Source organism: Bufo gargarizans, chromosome 9 (genome assembly GCF_014858855.1).
Source record: "Bufo gargarizans isolate SCDJY-AF-19 chromosome 9, ASM1485885v1, whole genome shotgun sequence".
In the NCBI taxonomy this organism is placed as follows: Eukaryota; Metazoa; Chordata; class Amphibia; order Anura; family Bufonidae; genus Bufo; species Bufo gargarizans.
Window position 1 is genome coordinate 185,024,957 of NC_058088.1, and position 17,302 is coordinate 185,042,258.

Here is a 17,302-nt window from a genome sequence, read left to right on the forward strand (position 1 = left end):
GATAAGTCGCCAACAAAGGTGTCCATCAGCAGCTCCCTAATGAGAACACATGCACGCTCAGCCGACAGCTATCTGAGGTGCACTGTCACCTTTAAGGATGGTAGCAAGTAAACATATACCCCCATCCACAGGGCAGGGGATAAGTGTGCTTGGTAGGGGTCCGACAGCTGGAACCCCCCTCCGATCTCCCTATACAGGCCGTATTGATCCATCCTATGGCCCAAGTTCTCTTAAATAAAAAATAACCCATCTGAATGGAGTCACAGATAACACACTGAGACAGTGATACCGGATACCTGGGGGGGACGACACATAATAACATCTTAGATATGCAAATCGAAAGAAAAGTGGTTGGAGGACCGATTGTGGCACTGTGGGTGTGATTCTAAATGTCTCTGCAGGCAATCACTTGAAGAATGGAAAGTGTCATTTTGCTGAACAATTGATTGCAAGATAATTACAAGCAGACAAAAGAAGGTAAAAGGTAAAACAAACAAAAAAAAAAAAACGGCAGGCGGTCTCACGTGAGTGGCAAACCGTGGAGTCATCGCTTCCGCAACTAATAAGATGCAGGTAACCTGAGCGGCATCTTATTAGTGGTAGATACCCTGAGGAGTTACCTGGCAGCTGACATCCATTTGATCGCTGGTGAGCAGGTACTTCACCATGTCGTAGTGACCTTTCTTTGCAGCCAAATGCAAACCGGTGGAGCCTTCGGCGTCCTAAAACAAGAAAAGGGTGTGTACAATGATGGGGATGGTCTCTTACGACTGGGAGCAATGGGAAGGCATAAAAGCACAATTTGGCAACATGCAATTCAGCCGTCTAGCTATACAATATACACTCCCATAGTGTGACGGAAATTATGGGAGGGGGTCACCAACTGAAGCTTCTGCACCAGGACCCTGTAAGCTTGACAGGTCTTTTACCTTGGGGTCCAGCAAAGCTCCGGCCTTTACCAGATACTTCGCAGTTTCCAGGTGATTGTTCTCGGCAGCATCCATCAATGGAGTCCGCTGATCCTCAGAGCAGTTATCCAGGTTTGCTCCGGCCTGCAAGAAGAGAGGTTCAATTAATGGAGATTTTCCAGTATCACCACAGTCCCTGAATTGACCACTGTCTCCACACTCCATCTGGGCATGACACTGGCTCTTTAAAGTGAATTTTCACCTTTATTTTTTTTATTATGTCAACTTTAGATCTAACCAACCTAACAAATTAGATCTGTTCTGCTTTTCTGATTCAAGACTCAAATTCAACCAGCCTAGGTGAAAGGATAACATTGTGGCAACCCAGTGTGGCCACTAGAGGGAGCTCACTGCATACATTATCATCTAGTTCAATGGGTAAACAATATGCGGTTAGACGGGAGAACGTTATTAACATTATGTAGGTCTCCCTGTTACAAGAGTGACCGCTATGAAGACATTCAAACATGTCATCAAGGGCAGGCAGTCACGTTACATTACACAGTCTGATTCTCTAACATTCGAGTTAGTGGCAGAGCAATCAGAACAATGACGGCAACCGGGCGCTCACCTGAACAAGCAAGTGGCAGATGTCAGTGTGTCCCATCTCTGCTGCAGCATGCAAAGGGGTCCTCTTACCATGCTGCTCCATCTTAAAGTTGGGGTCGATACCATCCACTTAAAGAGATAAAACAAGGCAGCGTTCAGTCAAGATGCATACTCCACCCCAACCATAATTTTTTTCCAAAGAACTTTACTTGAAGGGGTTGTGCAAGAACGTAAAGGGAAGATTACTTACATGCTTCCTGGCCCTGGCTCCCCATTCCTTCTCCTCCCAGGCCTGCGATGCTCTGCAGGACTCCTTCAATGTAAACATCCGGCCTGACATCAGTGATTGGCTGCGGCGGAGTCATCTGACCAACATCTGCGATTGGCTGCGGCGGAATCATGTGACCAACATCCGGCCTGACATCAGTGATTGGCTGCGGCGGAGTCAAGTGACTATTTGTAATGACGTGAGGGGACCAATGTCATACCTGATGTTTACATTGAGGGAGCCCAGCGGAGTATCACAGGCCTGGAGGAGAAGGAGAGGGGAGCTGGCACTGGGAAGAAGGTTAGTAATCTTCCCTTTACAGGTTCGGTGGAATAACCCAACCCCCCCCCCCCCCTTCCTTACTCTTTCTCATACAGACTCCAAATCCTCTGCATAGACAGTTGTAAAATAAAAATCCTTCCTACCAGCAGTCTCCACCAGGGGGAGCTTAGGAGCTTCATGCATATGGTTACCACATTGATTGCAATAATAAATCAGTATGCAGTGAGCTCCCTCTACTGGTGGCTGAAGGCAGAATATTGTCTTTTTTAATCTATGTTAATGCAGAAGATTTGGAGCGCTGTATCAGAAAAAGAGGAGCTATGGCTGCTATAAAGATATCATGTTGGAGGATTCTGCTGACGAGTGGCTGCTGATGGGTAAGAAGAATGAGAGCAAGCCAATAACTATTTCATAACTCCTATATACCAAACCAGGACGCTGTGATATGTATTACATAAGAGAGTCATTCTGGATTACGGGGATGGGGGGAGGACAGCCATTATGTTATACATGGCAGCACTGTAAGCAGCTCCTATACTGTACGACCCTTTTCATTCTCTCCTTGCAGCGCATCACCCCCAACAGGTTAATGCACACAGGTTGGAGAATTTGAACATGGTCACAAATCAATCTACCCACACAGTGCCAGGAAAAGGAGGACCTCAGATGAAGGAGTCTCTTCCCCAGCTGGGTTGTTAGGTCAGCCCCTGGCAGTGTTCAAAAGTTAAATCTCCGGCACATCTGAAATTCTCTTTTATTTCTGTGCTGCAGCTACAGAGACCTCATTAGCAGGCGGAGAATACTGCATACATCAGCACATCCCTGTGTACTCTCCGGCCTAGAATAGGCAGCAGCCCACGTCTGTATACGTCTGCAGCTTGGGGAATTCAGAATGCACTATATCCAGGAGGCTGGCAGAGCAACAAAGGGTTACAGACATCTACTGACAACCTGCAGGACGTCTGAAGACACCAGAGTGAGGGTCATGATGAGGCGGCGGGCTTCATGGTCTCAATAGCTCTGTCTAGTAAAAGTTTGTGCAGCAATATTCACCTTTGCTCACATTATTGTCTGTGCCGCCCGAGTACACAAGGTCCACAGCAGCCTTTAGACCGAATCGTTTGTCACATATTAAAATAGAAAGGATCTAATTTCAGTTACAGCGCCACCACTGTCCGTGTCTGGCATTGCAGCTCAACCTTACCAACAAATATGTTGATATCTGGACAATTGGATTTCCACCTGCCCAATTCAGGTGTCTGGCAGAGGCTCATTCCCTCTTAAAAAATGGTGCATGCTCAGCCAAGTAGAAAGTGTATGTTAATAGGGGTGGGGGAGTCAGTAGAAATAGCTGCCAAACCGCCAACAGCTAGCGAAGGCTACTTTTACATTTGCATTTTTGCCTGATCCGGCAGGGATCAGCAAAAACCCTTCAGTTTTTGATAATAAAACCGGCTGCATTTGTTATGAACAGATCAGGTTGTATTATATTTAAAATAGCAATGGGTGCTGAATCTGTTTTCTACAAGCATTTATTAGGGTTGTCCAGAATTAGGAAAAGGGGCCCATTTTATTCCAGGAATCATGCCACTCCTGTCCATGCACTGTGATTGGTACTGCAGGTATTCACTTAAATAGGGATCATCTCTAGTATGAGCTACAACTCATCAGACATCAGTGGCACTCTTACTAGGAGGTAAAAATGGCCTGAGTTTGACTCTGGAGACACAGCATGGACTCACCAAGCATCATCAACACTTTCTGCAGTTCGCCTTGTCTTGCAGAGAAATACAGCTGCTTGGGATGGAAGCGAAGTTTCTTAGGCCTAGAAATAGAGGAGACATTGTCTCTGTGACAAGTCAAAAAGAATATATATGTAAATGTGACTGTAATGAGCATTAATGCAGAAATGTACAGAACAATAAAACATGAGAGAAGTCTGCTCACTTTTCTGAGTCCAGTGCAAGTAAAGCACTCTCCAGAGTCTCCTTCACAGGTCCCTGAGACAAGACCGGAGATTTCCCCGCGGCGTGAGCTTCTGAGACTTCGCAGGACTGAGGAGCGGGCACGTCGGTCTTTGAATCATCTTCTGCTTTCTGGGCTGTGAAATCACTATCGAGAAACACAAGGAGACAATGCGTCAGTAACAGTCGCTGACTAATCAACTACAGAATACTGCTTGGGTCGTCAAGCCTCGGAACCTGCAAGAAACGTCACCGATTGTCAGACCCCAAACCCAGAAATTTGCCAAAGACAAACATAGAAAGCCCTGATGTAACCCTGAAGTGTGACGAGCTATAGAAAGGATTGCACAAACTGCTGCAAATGGCTGAACTCGGCCAACCATGCTGTTCAATGTGACACGTGGAAGAGGAGTTTAAATCCACAAGGTCCACCCCCTTAAAAGGGTTGTCATGATGTCAATCCCTTTTCTAAATGCTGAAAGGACATGACAGAAGAGGGGCCCATAGCTTAGGAATCGGCCCTAGCAGCCAGAGCACCTCTCTCTCTGCTGGCCAATCATGTATTAAATAACTAGCCTTTGATTTATATGGCCAAACACGTCTCGCACTGGCAAAAAGAGCCAGTCGCAGGTTAGAGAAGATGGCCCTTTATAAAGGGTCTGTCTTCGTGCGACAACACTTTCAGATCAGAATTAAGAGCTTTAACGTTTTATATTAAAGGGGGTTTCAGGTTGTTTACTATTGATGACCTAGCCACAGGATAGATCATGAATATCAAATCGGCGGGGGTCCAACACTCGGTACCCTGATGGCGCTCACCACCATCTCGCAGCTTACCAAGCACAGTGCTGAACATTATATAGTGGCTGTGCTTGGTATTGCAGCTCAGCCCCATTCACTTGAATGGGACTGAGCCGGGCCTGGGCCATTTGATCAAGGAATGTGACGTCGCTGGCCTAGCTTCAGACAGATGATCGGTGGGGTTGCTGGGTGTCAGACCCACACCGATCTGATGTTTATGACCTATCCTGAGGGTAGGACATCTGTGCCCTGGGATAGCAATCACCTCTCTGTTGTAGTGTCCGCTTGACCCTCAGTCTGGACGTCTTCTGTGGGAGCATCGGCCACAGTACACACAGTAGAAGTGGTATCTGCCTTCGCGATGGTGACCTCTTTAGCCTTGGAAATCTCTTCCCCGCAGTGTGGACAGTAGCTGGCATTGTTGACTTGAGTGGCGCAAGGCTTATGGAATCTGTGAGAGATGCTGGTTTCAGGCTGGCACTCCATGAACGTGCCCTGAAAAGATTTAAAAATGCAAAATTAAGTACACTTGTGTTACAATTATCAGAAGTCACCGCATGCGTTACCGGCAGACGCCTCTATCTCAGCAAGGTTCCTGCCACATAAATACAGCCGAGCACCGCAAGTGCCTATATGCCTAGAATTATTAAACATTTTCTTGTTGCACATACTAATTAGCGAGGACATAACATCTCTCATGACTCTCTATAATACGCTGTTCCTCTGTTATTCCTGTGGAAAATGTGCCGCTACCATTCCCCCGACAGACTGCGCACGGATTTATTGAATTGTTGATTTGTATGTATCGACAATGGACACACAGACATCCTGGTGGCTTATTTGCTTGAGAATAAAAGCATCAGGTGTGTTGAAATCCCACGGCCTGATCATTATCTCCCCGACATTGCCCTCAAGGGAGAGTCAGCAGGCCCCCTTGCCTATTAGATGGTCGGTCAAATGGATATGGCAAGTCAGAGTTGTAAAGAGCCCCATCTGGTTAAGTGGTTTGCAAGTGGCTGGTTTAGGAATGGGGGGGGGGGGGGGCGAGGTAATGGGGAAGCAAATTCACTTTCCCAAGCTAAATGGTCCCTTTGCTCTAAGCCATAGTGGGAGTCATAGTGATAAGACCCCGCCAATGGGATATCAACACAATGCTCAAGGATGGAAAGCATAACAGAATAGATATAATATAGATCAGCAATGCCCAACCTGCGGTCTTCCAGCTGTTGTAAAACTACAACTGCCACCATGGCCTACTGTAGGCTGAAAGCTATATAGTCTGTCTGGGCATGCTGGGGGCTGTAGTTTTGCAACAACTGGAGAGCCGCAGGTTGAGCATGCCCGATATAGATGAATGTCAGAGTTGCACCGGCTATAGAAATATCAATACTCTTTCAACACTTTGATGCCCGGTTCAGTTCTGTAACTGAAATTATTATTATTATTTTTTTTTTAATACTATACAGCGCCTTCGGACAGTGTAGTAGCAGTTCCGATTAGAGAACAAGGGGCACGCACAATGCGGCTCACACCACATTCTTATCAGAGGCCATCTGTGGCAGTGTAGAAGGAAGGAGAGCATACCTTCAGACTGATGTGGCCGGCCACTGCCACCAATAAAAACAGTAGGTGAACCGGGGGGGGACGGGACATTGTTGAATGCCTGTGCGTTGCACATACAGAGCTCTCCGCCAGGTGCATGACAAACACACACACATGTATTCTCTGTAGATGTTGCTGAGAGTCGTGGTACAGCCATGTGTTTTTAGAATGCATGGTGCAGAGCTGTGTGCGTTACTTGCACAGTAGAGACCATACATGTGAGCAAGCTGCAGACCTATGTTAAGGTGATGTATTATATGACTGGACCTTGCAGAGATCCGTGCATTGTTAGGCTCCATTCACACGTTTGCAATTTCGTTCCGCATTTTGCGGAACAGAACTGCGAACCCATTCATTTCTATGTGATGTGCTGCCCGGACACAGAATTGCGGATCCGCACTTCCGTTCCACTCAAAAATAGAACATGTCCTATTCTTGTCCGCAATTGCGGACAAGAACAGGCATATTCTATTAGTGCTGGCAATGTGCGGTCCGTAAAATGCGTAACGCACATTGCCGCTGTCCGTGTTTTTACGGATCCGCAAAACACGTTGCTGACGTGTGAATGGAGCCTTAGTGTGGCCACCATCCAGCACTCACCCTCCAACAGAGCCAGATTCAATATGGACCGCTGGCTGAAGACGGAAGGCCCCTGATGATGGATATTATATAAGGGTGTTCTATAGGACGACGTGTACTGCTGTATTGTGCCTCACTGTCCTGGGTATGTTGTCCCCTTTTTGGGGTTATGAAACACTCTATCCCTGACTCAGGGAGGGAGGATGGAGAATAACTGGTGCAAGCGAACGGTTCTGCTGTGTTCCGATTAGGTGCACCGCGACTAGAGCATAGAGGAACATAGCAGTTAATGGGACTCATTACCCCAATGTTTCCATTATGTGAGATTAATGATGGGGTCACCTAAATTAATGTGAGGCACATGGTGTTATTACCTTAGTTCCTCCATGCGTCTCAAATTAATAGTAAGTGACCCCATCAAGTAAATTCTCACATAATGGGCAACATAGGGTTAATGTGTGGGTATTACATATTTTTTTTGTTGTATTAATTTGGTATTGAGTACTGCAATACTTTTTACATGGTACTGAAATCGGAGTTAGTTCGGTTATCGTGACAGCCATAGAAAAATGTGCAAGGCGAATTTGTGACAAGTCGAAAATGAACAGGAATGGCTTTTGTCACACGTACTGGAAAAGATAACCATTCCACCCAACTGCAGATTAGCCCCAAATAAATGGGAATAATCCTTGTGCAAAAATACAAGCACATCTGTGACATGAATTCTAGTGTCAACTTGGGATTTTTTTATGCAGATCCACTTACAAATACATGTCGGATTTTGTGACGTGTGAACATATAAATTTTTGATAAGATACAGATTGGATGAACATGTGCAGACAGGTGTTCTTTTTAAAAACACATCGACTTACCGCTGTGCAGAAGTATCCACATCCAGGACAACACTGGTGCTTCACCATCTTGCCCCTGTGGTCCTCGCACAGTACCAGATGGTGCACTTTATTAGACGGTCTCATCAGCTCATACTTGATGACCTCTGTCGTACACCGGCTCAGCTGGAATGGAGAGAAAACACAGGAAAGTCAGACCTTTCATATGGCACCCACGGCATTTACCCTTCGCTTGCCTCCTAGAGTAGAAGTACCATATTGTTGTACCCCTTATAATAAACGTGTACAGAAAATCAGGCTCCTAAGCAGAGATCTCCGCTAAGAAATACATGCAGAGCTCACAAGGTCACAGCTTGGAAACCCAACTTCAACATACACCATGCAGGCTTAAAAAACAGTAGGTCTGGGGGATTAATGTTGGGTGCATTGTGACAAAAAACATTTAACGACTTAGGCTTCTTTCTTATGAATATGAAAATATCCTGGAGGTCCCGAATACTAAAATGTAATAAACTCGGAAATTCCTCTTCAGACACCCGCTGATCCGAGGTTTAGATTCTGATACAATAACGTGCTGTCCATAGGGACCAAAGATCCCAAGGCGACCAATTATGGTGATGTCATCATGGACAAACATCATCATGCCAGAATCTAAGCACTGAGGCGAGGAGATCTAGTGGAATCCGTCAGCAGGAGACGGGAGTAAAAATTCTCATTCGCAATGAGGCCTGACCTCTTGGTCTGTGCTCTCGACGGCCATGCAGCGATCTTCAGCCGTAGCGGTCACTTCGTCTTCTTTGGGAGTTTCCATTCGGCAGCTACAAAGGGGGATTCCTTGAAGACCATCAACCTCTGTAGTTTCGGACCCATTAGAAAGACCTAAAGAGTAAAATGAAAATGAACGCTATTGTGTGGACCCTCGGGCAAGCGCCATTGTTTAGCCATACCTCAAGGGTGATGCATGGAAAGCATGAACCACTGCAGCTCCTAAGCTGGTACTGAGCTGGGACCTGACATCTAGACACTTCACTCCCTGCCATCATCCAAAACAACGCAGAGACCCCCATCTGTATTATTGTCCACCAGTGTCCCCAACGTCTAGGACAGTACTATATTCTTTACATCGGGTTCATGACTCTCCCCTTCCCACAATCCCATTAACTCTAGTCAGACTTGTGTCTGCGATAGCAGTCATCTTTGCTGGTTCACCTATCGGGACCTGTGTGCGGGTCAAGAACCTGAAGAGAAGAGGAAGGGGGAGCGAGTAGATATTTAGGCCTTTTTTTTTCTTAATTTAGAAGTCTTTTTTATTTTTATTTCTATAGGCGTCTGGTCTGAGGTCTGATTTACTTTTGAGTTAAGGTCTTGCTCTAGGTTCTGAATTAAATTTGGGGGTCTGCTATACGGCTGGAATTGATTTAGGGGTCTGGTCTGAGGTCCAATTTAAGATCTGGTCTTGGGTCTGAATGAATTTTGGGATCTTGTCTGGGTCTGAATTAATTTGGGATTTGGTCTGAATTTATTTAGGGTTGTGGTCTGGGTTCTGTATCAATTTTGGATCTGGCGTCAGGTCTGAATTCATTTTGGGATCTACTCTGAGTTCTGAAATAATTTTTTGCTTGAGGTCTGAATTAATTTTGGGGTCTGATATGTGGTCAGAAATCGTATATAGGGTCTGACCTGGTGTCTAAATTCATTTAGAGGCCTGCTCTGGGGGGGTCTGAATTTAAGGCTCTAGTCTGTGGGTCTGAACCGGGGCCTAGATTAATTAATTGGTTCTGGTCAGGGATCGGAGTCTGTTCTGAGATCTAAATTAATTGTGGAGTCTGATGTCTGTGGTCTGAATTGATTTCACCGTTTGGGCTCAGTTACAGTTACATTCTGTTTCTAGTAAAGTAAGGTATAAGCACCAGCACTTTGCTAACCTTTTGTAAAACATTTATTGGTATGAGCTCCCAGAAAAGGAGATTTTTGTGAAACTCACCTGTAAAATCTTTTTCTCGTCTTTTCCATTGGGGGACACAGACCATGGGTATAGCTTAGAGGTATTAGTAGGAGGGACACTACAAATGAAAGAGCTCCTCCTCCTCGGGCTATACCCCCAGACTCCACCAGGAGGAACTCAGGCGTTGCACAAGCAGTAGGAGAAGGAGCAAGAAAAAATCATGGAAACCATCGGACCAAGCCATAAGGTCCAACCAGAAACAGAAAAACTGAACTAAAGACCCCTCCTGCAACAGGAATAATGGGTGGGAGCTGTGTCCCCCAATGGAAAAGACGAGAAAAAGATTTTACAGGTGAGTTTCACAAAAATCTCCTTTTCTCGTGCTTTTTTCCATTGGGGGACACAGACCATGGGACGTCCAAAAGCAGTCCATGGGGTGGGAAAAAATACCAGCACCGCCAGGAGGAACGCCCCAACGGTCAAACAGGAACCACAGCCTGCAAAACCCTGCGGCCAAAGCCGCATCAGCCGAAGCCAGTGAATGCAACTGACAAAAACTTGCAAAGGTATGCAAGGACGACCAGGTGGCCGCCGTACACAGCTGAGACGCAGAGGCACGACTGCGTCTTGCCCAGGAAGCCCCCTCCGCCCCAATGGAGAGAACGGCAATTCTAGCCGGGGGAACTCCACCACAAGCGTGACAAGCCGCGGAAATAGCCAAGCAGATCCAGAGCGCCAAGAACGGCGGACGGAAGCAGTAGCCGCGAGACACACCACCAGGACCCGTACAACATCCAGGGAATGCAGAGTGCATTCCTTGGGGTTAGCCGGAGAAGGACAAAAGGAAGGCAGGACAAGATCCTCATCAAGGCGGAAGGGAGAGACCACCCTGGGCAAAAAGAAGGGGACTGGACGGAGCACAACTTAATCCTGGTGGAAAACCAGAAAGGCTCCTGACAGGAAAGAGCGGCCAGCTCCGACACCAGTCTGACTTAAAAGCTTGTGATGGGACGTGAACTCACAGCCACTGCATAATAGCCCAGAACTTTAATCACTACGCTATGTAGCTGTATCAGAAGCTATGGTCACAAGGAAGTCCAGATGGGAACAGTCAGAGAGACCCTCCTCAAAGGCTCGAAGGGGGCCGACTGCAGAGCGCGCAGAACCAAATTGAGATCCCAAGGAGACAAAGGGGGAACATACGGGGAACCGAATGCGCCACCGCCGAAGAAAGGTCACCACCGGACCCTTAAGAGCAAGGGACCTCTGACGGCCCGCGCCGAAACCTGACCTTACAGGGAACTAAGCGACAGTCCCTGCACAAGCCCAGACTGAAGAAAAGACAGTACCATCAAGATGGAAAACCGAAGGGGAGGGAACCCCGAACCCTCAAAAAAGGATAGGAAGGCCATCCAGGTACGATAGTAAATCCGGGAGGAAGAAGACTTCCCCGGACTGATCATGGTCCTAACCACTGAATCCGAGAACCCCATCTTTATCAGGATGGCGGTTTCAACAGTCATGCCGGTAAACGAAGAGACCGCAAATTCCGGTGGAAGAACGGGCCCTGAGACAGTAGGTCCTGTCCGTCGGGAAGAGGCCATGGGGCGTCCGCCAGCAACCGAGCCACGTCCGAAAAAACCACGCGCGGCGAGGCCACTCCGGGGTGATGAGAACGGTCGGAGTCCCTTCCGCCTCGAACTGGCGTAGACCCTTTGGTAGGAGAGGAAAACAGAGGAGGCTGAAGTCCTGCCACGGAGACACCTGCGCATCCATCCGTACGCCTCCGGATCTCGGGCGCGAGCCAGGACCACTGGGATCTTGTTGTTGAACCCGGACGCCATTAAGTCCACATCCGGACGGTCCCATCTGTGGCAGATTTCCTCGAACCCTTCTGGATGCAGAGACCACCCGCTTGGATCCACCGTGTTGTGGCTTAGAAAGTCCGCTGTCCAGTTGTCCACTCCTGGAATGCAAACTGCTGACAACACCGGAACGTGCGTCTCCGCCCACGTCAGAATTCTCTTCACCTCCTGCATCACCATCCGGCTGCGGGTCCCGCCCTGATGGTTGATATAGGCCACGGCCGCGGCATTGCCCGTTTGAACCCGCACTGGGAGGCCCGCAAGGAGAGAGGTCCAATAGGAGAGAGAGAGCGGAAAAAATCGCCCTCAGTTCCAGAAAGTTGATTGGAAGGCGAGACTCTGCCGCCGACCAAATTCCTTGAACCGTGCGAGACTGGAAAACGCCCCCCCCAACCCAGGATGCTGGCATCGGTGGCGGCGATCGTCCAGGAGAATGCGAGAAAGGAACTCCCCGACCTCAGGTTCTTTGGGAACAGCCACCAAGGGAGAGCTGCCCGAACCCGCTGAAAGGTAAAGGATCTCCTGTTGCGCCAGGCGAGTGTGAAACTGGGCATATGGAAGGCCTCGAAAGAGGCTACCATAAGACCCAGGACCTGCAAGTATTCCCGAATGGAGAGGCACGGGGAGCGCAGCAGATGCGACACTGCCCCCTGGACCTGGGAGGACTTGAAGGTTGGTAGAATACTTAGGCAGCCGAGGTGTCCAAAATCACCCTCCGGAAGGAGAGCCTCTGGGACGGGAAGAGGCAGGAGTTTGGGAAAGTTACCAGCCAGCCGAACCGTTCCAGGGTCTGAACAGTGATCCGGACGCTGTCCGTGGTCTGCGGTAGAGAGGGGGGCCTCTATCCGGATATCGTCCCGATAGGGCAGCAAAGGAATGCCCCTGGTACGAAGAAGCGCCATGAGCGGTCCAGGACCGTGGCAAGGACCCGCGGGGTGGTCGCCAACCCGAAGGAAGGGCGACAAACTGACAGTGTCGACCCATAATGGCGAAGCGCAGGAATCGATGGTGGGATTCCGCAATCGGGACATGTGATAGGCCTAGGAGCAGCAGGGCGGGCTGACTGGGCCCTCTAGTGCCGGGAAGGCTGGTGCAAAGGAAGGGCTCTTTGCGGGCGACCTGAGACCCCCGGCGGAGGAAGCAGGCGACGGCCTACCAGATGAGAAACGGCAAAAGGCATGCAGAGATGAACTCGTCCAGCTGATCCCCATAAGGTCTGGAAACCCCAAAGGGGAGATTAGCAAGGGAACGCTTGGTGGAGGCGTCAGCATCCCACACCTTCAATCAAATCTCTTCGCGCTGAGTGACAGAGATGGCCAACCTGCGGGCAAAGAGGGAAACAATGTCCCTAGAAGCTTCGCAAAGAATCTTAGAAGCCTGAGACATCTGGAGAACCAACTCCAGTGTGTTAGTAGCCGCATCTCGTACCGCCAGTTCCTGGTGGTGGTGTTGTAACCACACCGAGAGAGCACTGGCTACCCCTGCTGAGTGAAAGGTAGGTCACAGGGACGCGCTGCCAGCGAAAAAAGGACCTGGAAGAGAGTCTATGCGTCTGTCTACAGCATCCTGGAAAGAGGAACTGACTAAGACAGGAAGGGCCACATAATTGGCTAATCCGGCCACCGGAGGATCCACCTTAGGGGGAGGAGACACCTCTCCTCGCCGTCAGCAGGGAAAGGAAAGTATATTCATGCGCTGGGTGGTCGAGAACCTTATTAAGACCACCCCAGGCCCTGGACATGACCGCGGAAAAATCCCTCATGGACCGGGAACATGGTAGTCTCGGACTGCCTGGACGGAAAAAGGGGGAACTCCTGACCAGTGGAAGGAGGAGAATCCCCTTGGAGAATAAAGGTGTCTCGGACAGTCACCACTAAGTCAGCCACCCTGGTGGAGAGCTTAGGCGAGGGGTCCCGCTCCATGACCTAATCAGAGCCGGAAAGTCTCCTGCAGACTTGCGCTCCCTAAGGGAGGGGAGAGTCGCCCGAACGCGCCTCTAGACGAGGGGGGGGGGGGGGGGGGGGAAGAGCCAGAGCCATCCGAGGAGGGATGCTGCTGCTCACGCTCCCTGTTAGTAGTCGGGCGTCTTCTGTGGAAAACCACTTAGAGAGGTGGTTGGCGTCACAGGATTTGAAAATGCCCTATAGTCCAAAAAGGACCTGGCTCGTCCGAGCCGGATAATTGTCCTTCGGATTACTCTCCCTAGGGAGGGGGAAGAGCAGTCCGCAAGCGCCACCGGCGAGGTGAGGGGGGTGGAGAGACGGAGACATCCGAGGTGTGATGCTGCCGCTCACGCTGCCTCTTCGTAGTCAGTCACCCACTGTGGGGACCACTGAGAGAGATGGAGTCGTTAGCGCCACAGGATTAAAGGACATGGTTGCCTTGGCGACTAAGACCAATTTAGCGGCCGCGCTGGACATGGCAGATGCCCAAGCGGGGACCGCAGGCCCCCAGGGACGTGGAGGAGGGGTGGAGGAGGGGGGTAAGGCAGGGATGCAGGTAATACTTATCTGCTCCTGCAGAACTTCTCCTGCAGAACTTCTCCCTCGACTCCAGGACCAGCAGGGATGCACCTCATCAGGCTTCTGACTCCTTGTCCAGGAGTGCAGTGTTCTGGTGGAGGGTGGCAGCAGGAGACCCAGTAGCTGGTGGGATACCGGAGCTGCAGGTCGAGCCCGGATCCACTTGTCTTCTTTGGGGGGCAATGGAGGCAGCCAGGCAGCGTCCAAGGACGGCAGCGGGCATTCCACGGGGGACCAGGAAGGCGCCATGCCGACCTGTGTCCCCATCTAGAATAATATAAACAATTTTTGAAGGCTGAAAGGGGCTTTGAACTCAGAAAGCCTGGACATGGGGCAGCAGCAGCAGTACCACTGAGCTACCAGCTTGCCTGGCACAAAACGGAGTAGAGTGATGAGGAGCTGCACGGCCATGAGCAAACAGAGTCTCCGGTGTAAGGAGAGTCAGAGCGGCATGCCGAGGCTCCGCCTCCCCGAACGCGTCATTATGGCGCGAAAATATGCGCGCGTGCGAAAATATGCGCGAAAATAAGCGCACGCGCGAAAATAAGCGCACGCGCGCAGAAATAAGCGCGCGCGTGATTTAAACAAACACCACGTGGAGGAGCGGCCTGCCGGCGGGCGCTGAGGGAGCGCAGCAGCCAAGGCCCGACGAGAGAAGCGCTGAAGCCCACAGTTTAAGGGGGAAGAGATGCCAGTACTCCAGTGCCAAAATGAAGAAAGTGCCCCATCAGGATCCTTCTTCAAGTTCACCCAGGTAGCCACAGACAAATAGACACAGAGGGAGGGGGAGGGATTGGGCAACACTTATCTGCTCAGCATGCTCCCTCGATGTCCAGACCAGCAGGGATGCGCCTCTTCAGACTTCTGACTCCAATCCAGGAGAACAGTGCTCTGGAGGAGGGTAGGCAGCAGGCGTCCCAGCAGCTGGTGGGATGCCGGAGCTAACAGGTCGAGCCCGGATCCACTTATCTTCTTGGGGGGAAATGGAGGCAGCCAGGCAACGTCCCAAAGACGGCGGCGGGCACTCCACGGGGGACCAGGAAGGCGCCATGCCGACCTGTGTCCCCATCTAGAATAAAAATAACAAAAAGGAGTAGAATCAGAGAGTGTCAACCTCCTTCACCAGACACTAAGCAAAGACTGAGTTCCTCCTGGTGGAGTCTGGGGGTATAGCCCGAGGAGGAGGAGCTCTTTCATTTGCATAGTGTCCCTCCTACTAATACCTCTAAGCTATACCCATGGTCTGTGTCCCCCAATGGAAAAAAGCACGAGAAATTAGGATCTTTCCAGGGGTTCTCCAAAGTTTGGAAACCTTGGTCTAAACCCTACTAAGTCTAGCCATTTAGCTGATGCTTGACAATCCTCGTTCAGAAGTTTAGAGCGAAGGCTTTTGGGAAGAGCAACTGCAGACAAAGTGGGCATTGCATAATCCTGTAGTGCACCCCTGATGCATGGGCCCTGTTTAAATATCTCAATTACTGAAAATTCTCGCTCCTGGAATTATCTTCCAGCATTAGACATCTGCGATTAATTGGGGACATCTAACACAGAGGCTCATCCCTGGTGTTTTCAGCATGTGAGAGGTTACGTCTTACTGAGCCATATGCAGATATATTCTTCAGTGAGAAGAGATCATTTCAATCCACACTCCAATCTAAGATCCCGGGAAGGTACGAGGAGTCCAAATTAAGAAAATTCTCCTAAGAGGAGCGGAGAAGCGTCTCACGCTAGAAGTGCTGCACGAACAGCAGTGAATCGTGACAGAAAGAAATCATTCGGCCGGTTGTGTTAATTTATCCTCTACGTTAGAGACGGCCACCAGAGGGCATCACGGGAGAGTGCAATGAAGTGCACAAAGGAGATGAATGAAACGGCGAGCTGGAAACGGGCATAATTAAGAGCGCATGCCAAAGGCCTGGGAGCTGTTGCAGAAGTGCAGACGGCTGGCTCAACTTATCAGTCAGTTTTGCAGAGCAGTGTGAAGTTGACGCTGTCAGATTTAGGGGGGTATGCACGAGATGCAGTTTGTGCTGCCCCTTTCTGCTGTGCAATTCACGGAAGCAAGCAAGAACTGCAGCACAACCCCACTATGTGGTATTAATGCTGAATACATAAGCTAAAGGGAGCTTTCCTATCATAGACAGTGATGGCACATGAAATCAGTGTGTGATGCTGGAAACCTAACCAGTCCCTACGTGGATGGGCGTGTGGCCCCATCAGCTTTCACCAGACATCCCACATAAGATTGTTTTCCCTCTACCCAAGGAGAAGTGATATATTGTGTGGTAAAGAAGCATTACAGGGGAACAAATACATCATCTTCAACCTGACTGTCCATTCATCAGATATCCTGAACTCTCACCTTTAGACTGGGGAGACAAGATCTCTTTCACTTGCAGCTCCAGAGAGTCAAGCGACACTTCCGTGTACTCTGTGTTGGTGTCCTGGACGTCACCGTCACCAGCTATGAAACAGAAAAATGGGATTTGGCTTCAAGGGTGGGGCCCAACGTGTGCACTTAAGACTCAGGAAGGCTGTGTTGTAGCCCAAAACATCACAGTGGTGCACTTATGCCTTGTGTAAAATGAGCAACAGCACGTACATCTGGAGGGCGGTTTTCTGAAAAATGGGGGTCCGTGCATTAGTCAAAGCATCGTGATGTAACCGGTTCAGAAGGATGAAAGGGGTTTTATGCTTTTGGGTGCGTCCAAACAAACCTGGTCTAACCGAGTTGAAAAGTTGCCACTGGGATGGGAGCCCACCATCCCAGCAGGTATTAACACTGGAATGCTGTTGCCAATAAGAATATTTAATGGTAATAATTTCTATTAAATAATTTCCTATTGGGAGTGGATAACTTCAGGGCAGCAGAAAACCAAAGACACTCTGCAGCTACACCTGCACACATTACATGCGTAGTCCTGAGTCCAAAAGAACAGAATGAGGCTACATTTGTAGATCCACAAAACGCGAATACCGGCTATTTTGCATTCCACAATTTGGGGACCGCACATGGCCGCCGCTATCATAGAAAATGCCTTGGACATGCTCTATATTTTTTGCGGGCCGCGGAACGATGCGGACAGCATCGTTCCGCGGTGTGCTG

At 49.5% G+C, this 17,302-nt stretch overlaps 1 protein-coding gene across 10 annotated transcripts in view; it reads right to left on the bottom strand.

Moving 5' to 3' along the window:
• EHMT1 (euchromatic histone lysine methyltransferase 1) overlaps positions 1-17,302 on the bottom strand; it is a 78,417-nt gene that overhangs the window by 11,175 nt on the left and 49,940 nt on the right. For 8 of the 10 annotated variants that reach the window (XM_044305857.1, XM_044305851.1, XM_044305849.1 and 5 more), the window contains 9 exons: positions 16,559-16,660; positions 8,598-8,743; positions 7,886-8,029; positions 5,098-5,327; positions 4,015-4,179; positions 3,810-3,916; positions 1,540-1,646; positions 930-1,052; positions 621-722 (listed from right to left, as the gene is read on the bottom strand). In XM_044305857.1, coding sequence (XP_044161792.1) covers positions 621-722; positions 930-1,052; positions 1,540-1,646; positions 3,810-3,916; positions 4,015-4,179; positions 5,098-5,327; positions 7,886-8,029; positions 8,598-8,743; positions 16,559-16,660 — 1,226 coding nt within the window. The remainder of the gene's footprint in view (positions 1-620; positions 723-929; positions 1,053-1,539; positions 1,647-3,809; positions 3,917-4,014; positions 4,180-5,097; positions 5,328-7,885; positions 8,030-8,597; positions 8,744-16,558; positions 16,661-17,302) is intronic. The other 2 variants (XM_044305858.1, XM_044305852.1) reach the window with 1 other exon arrangement.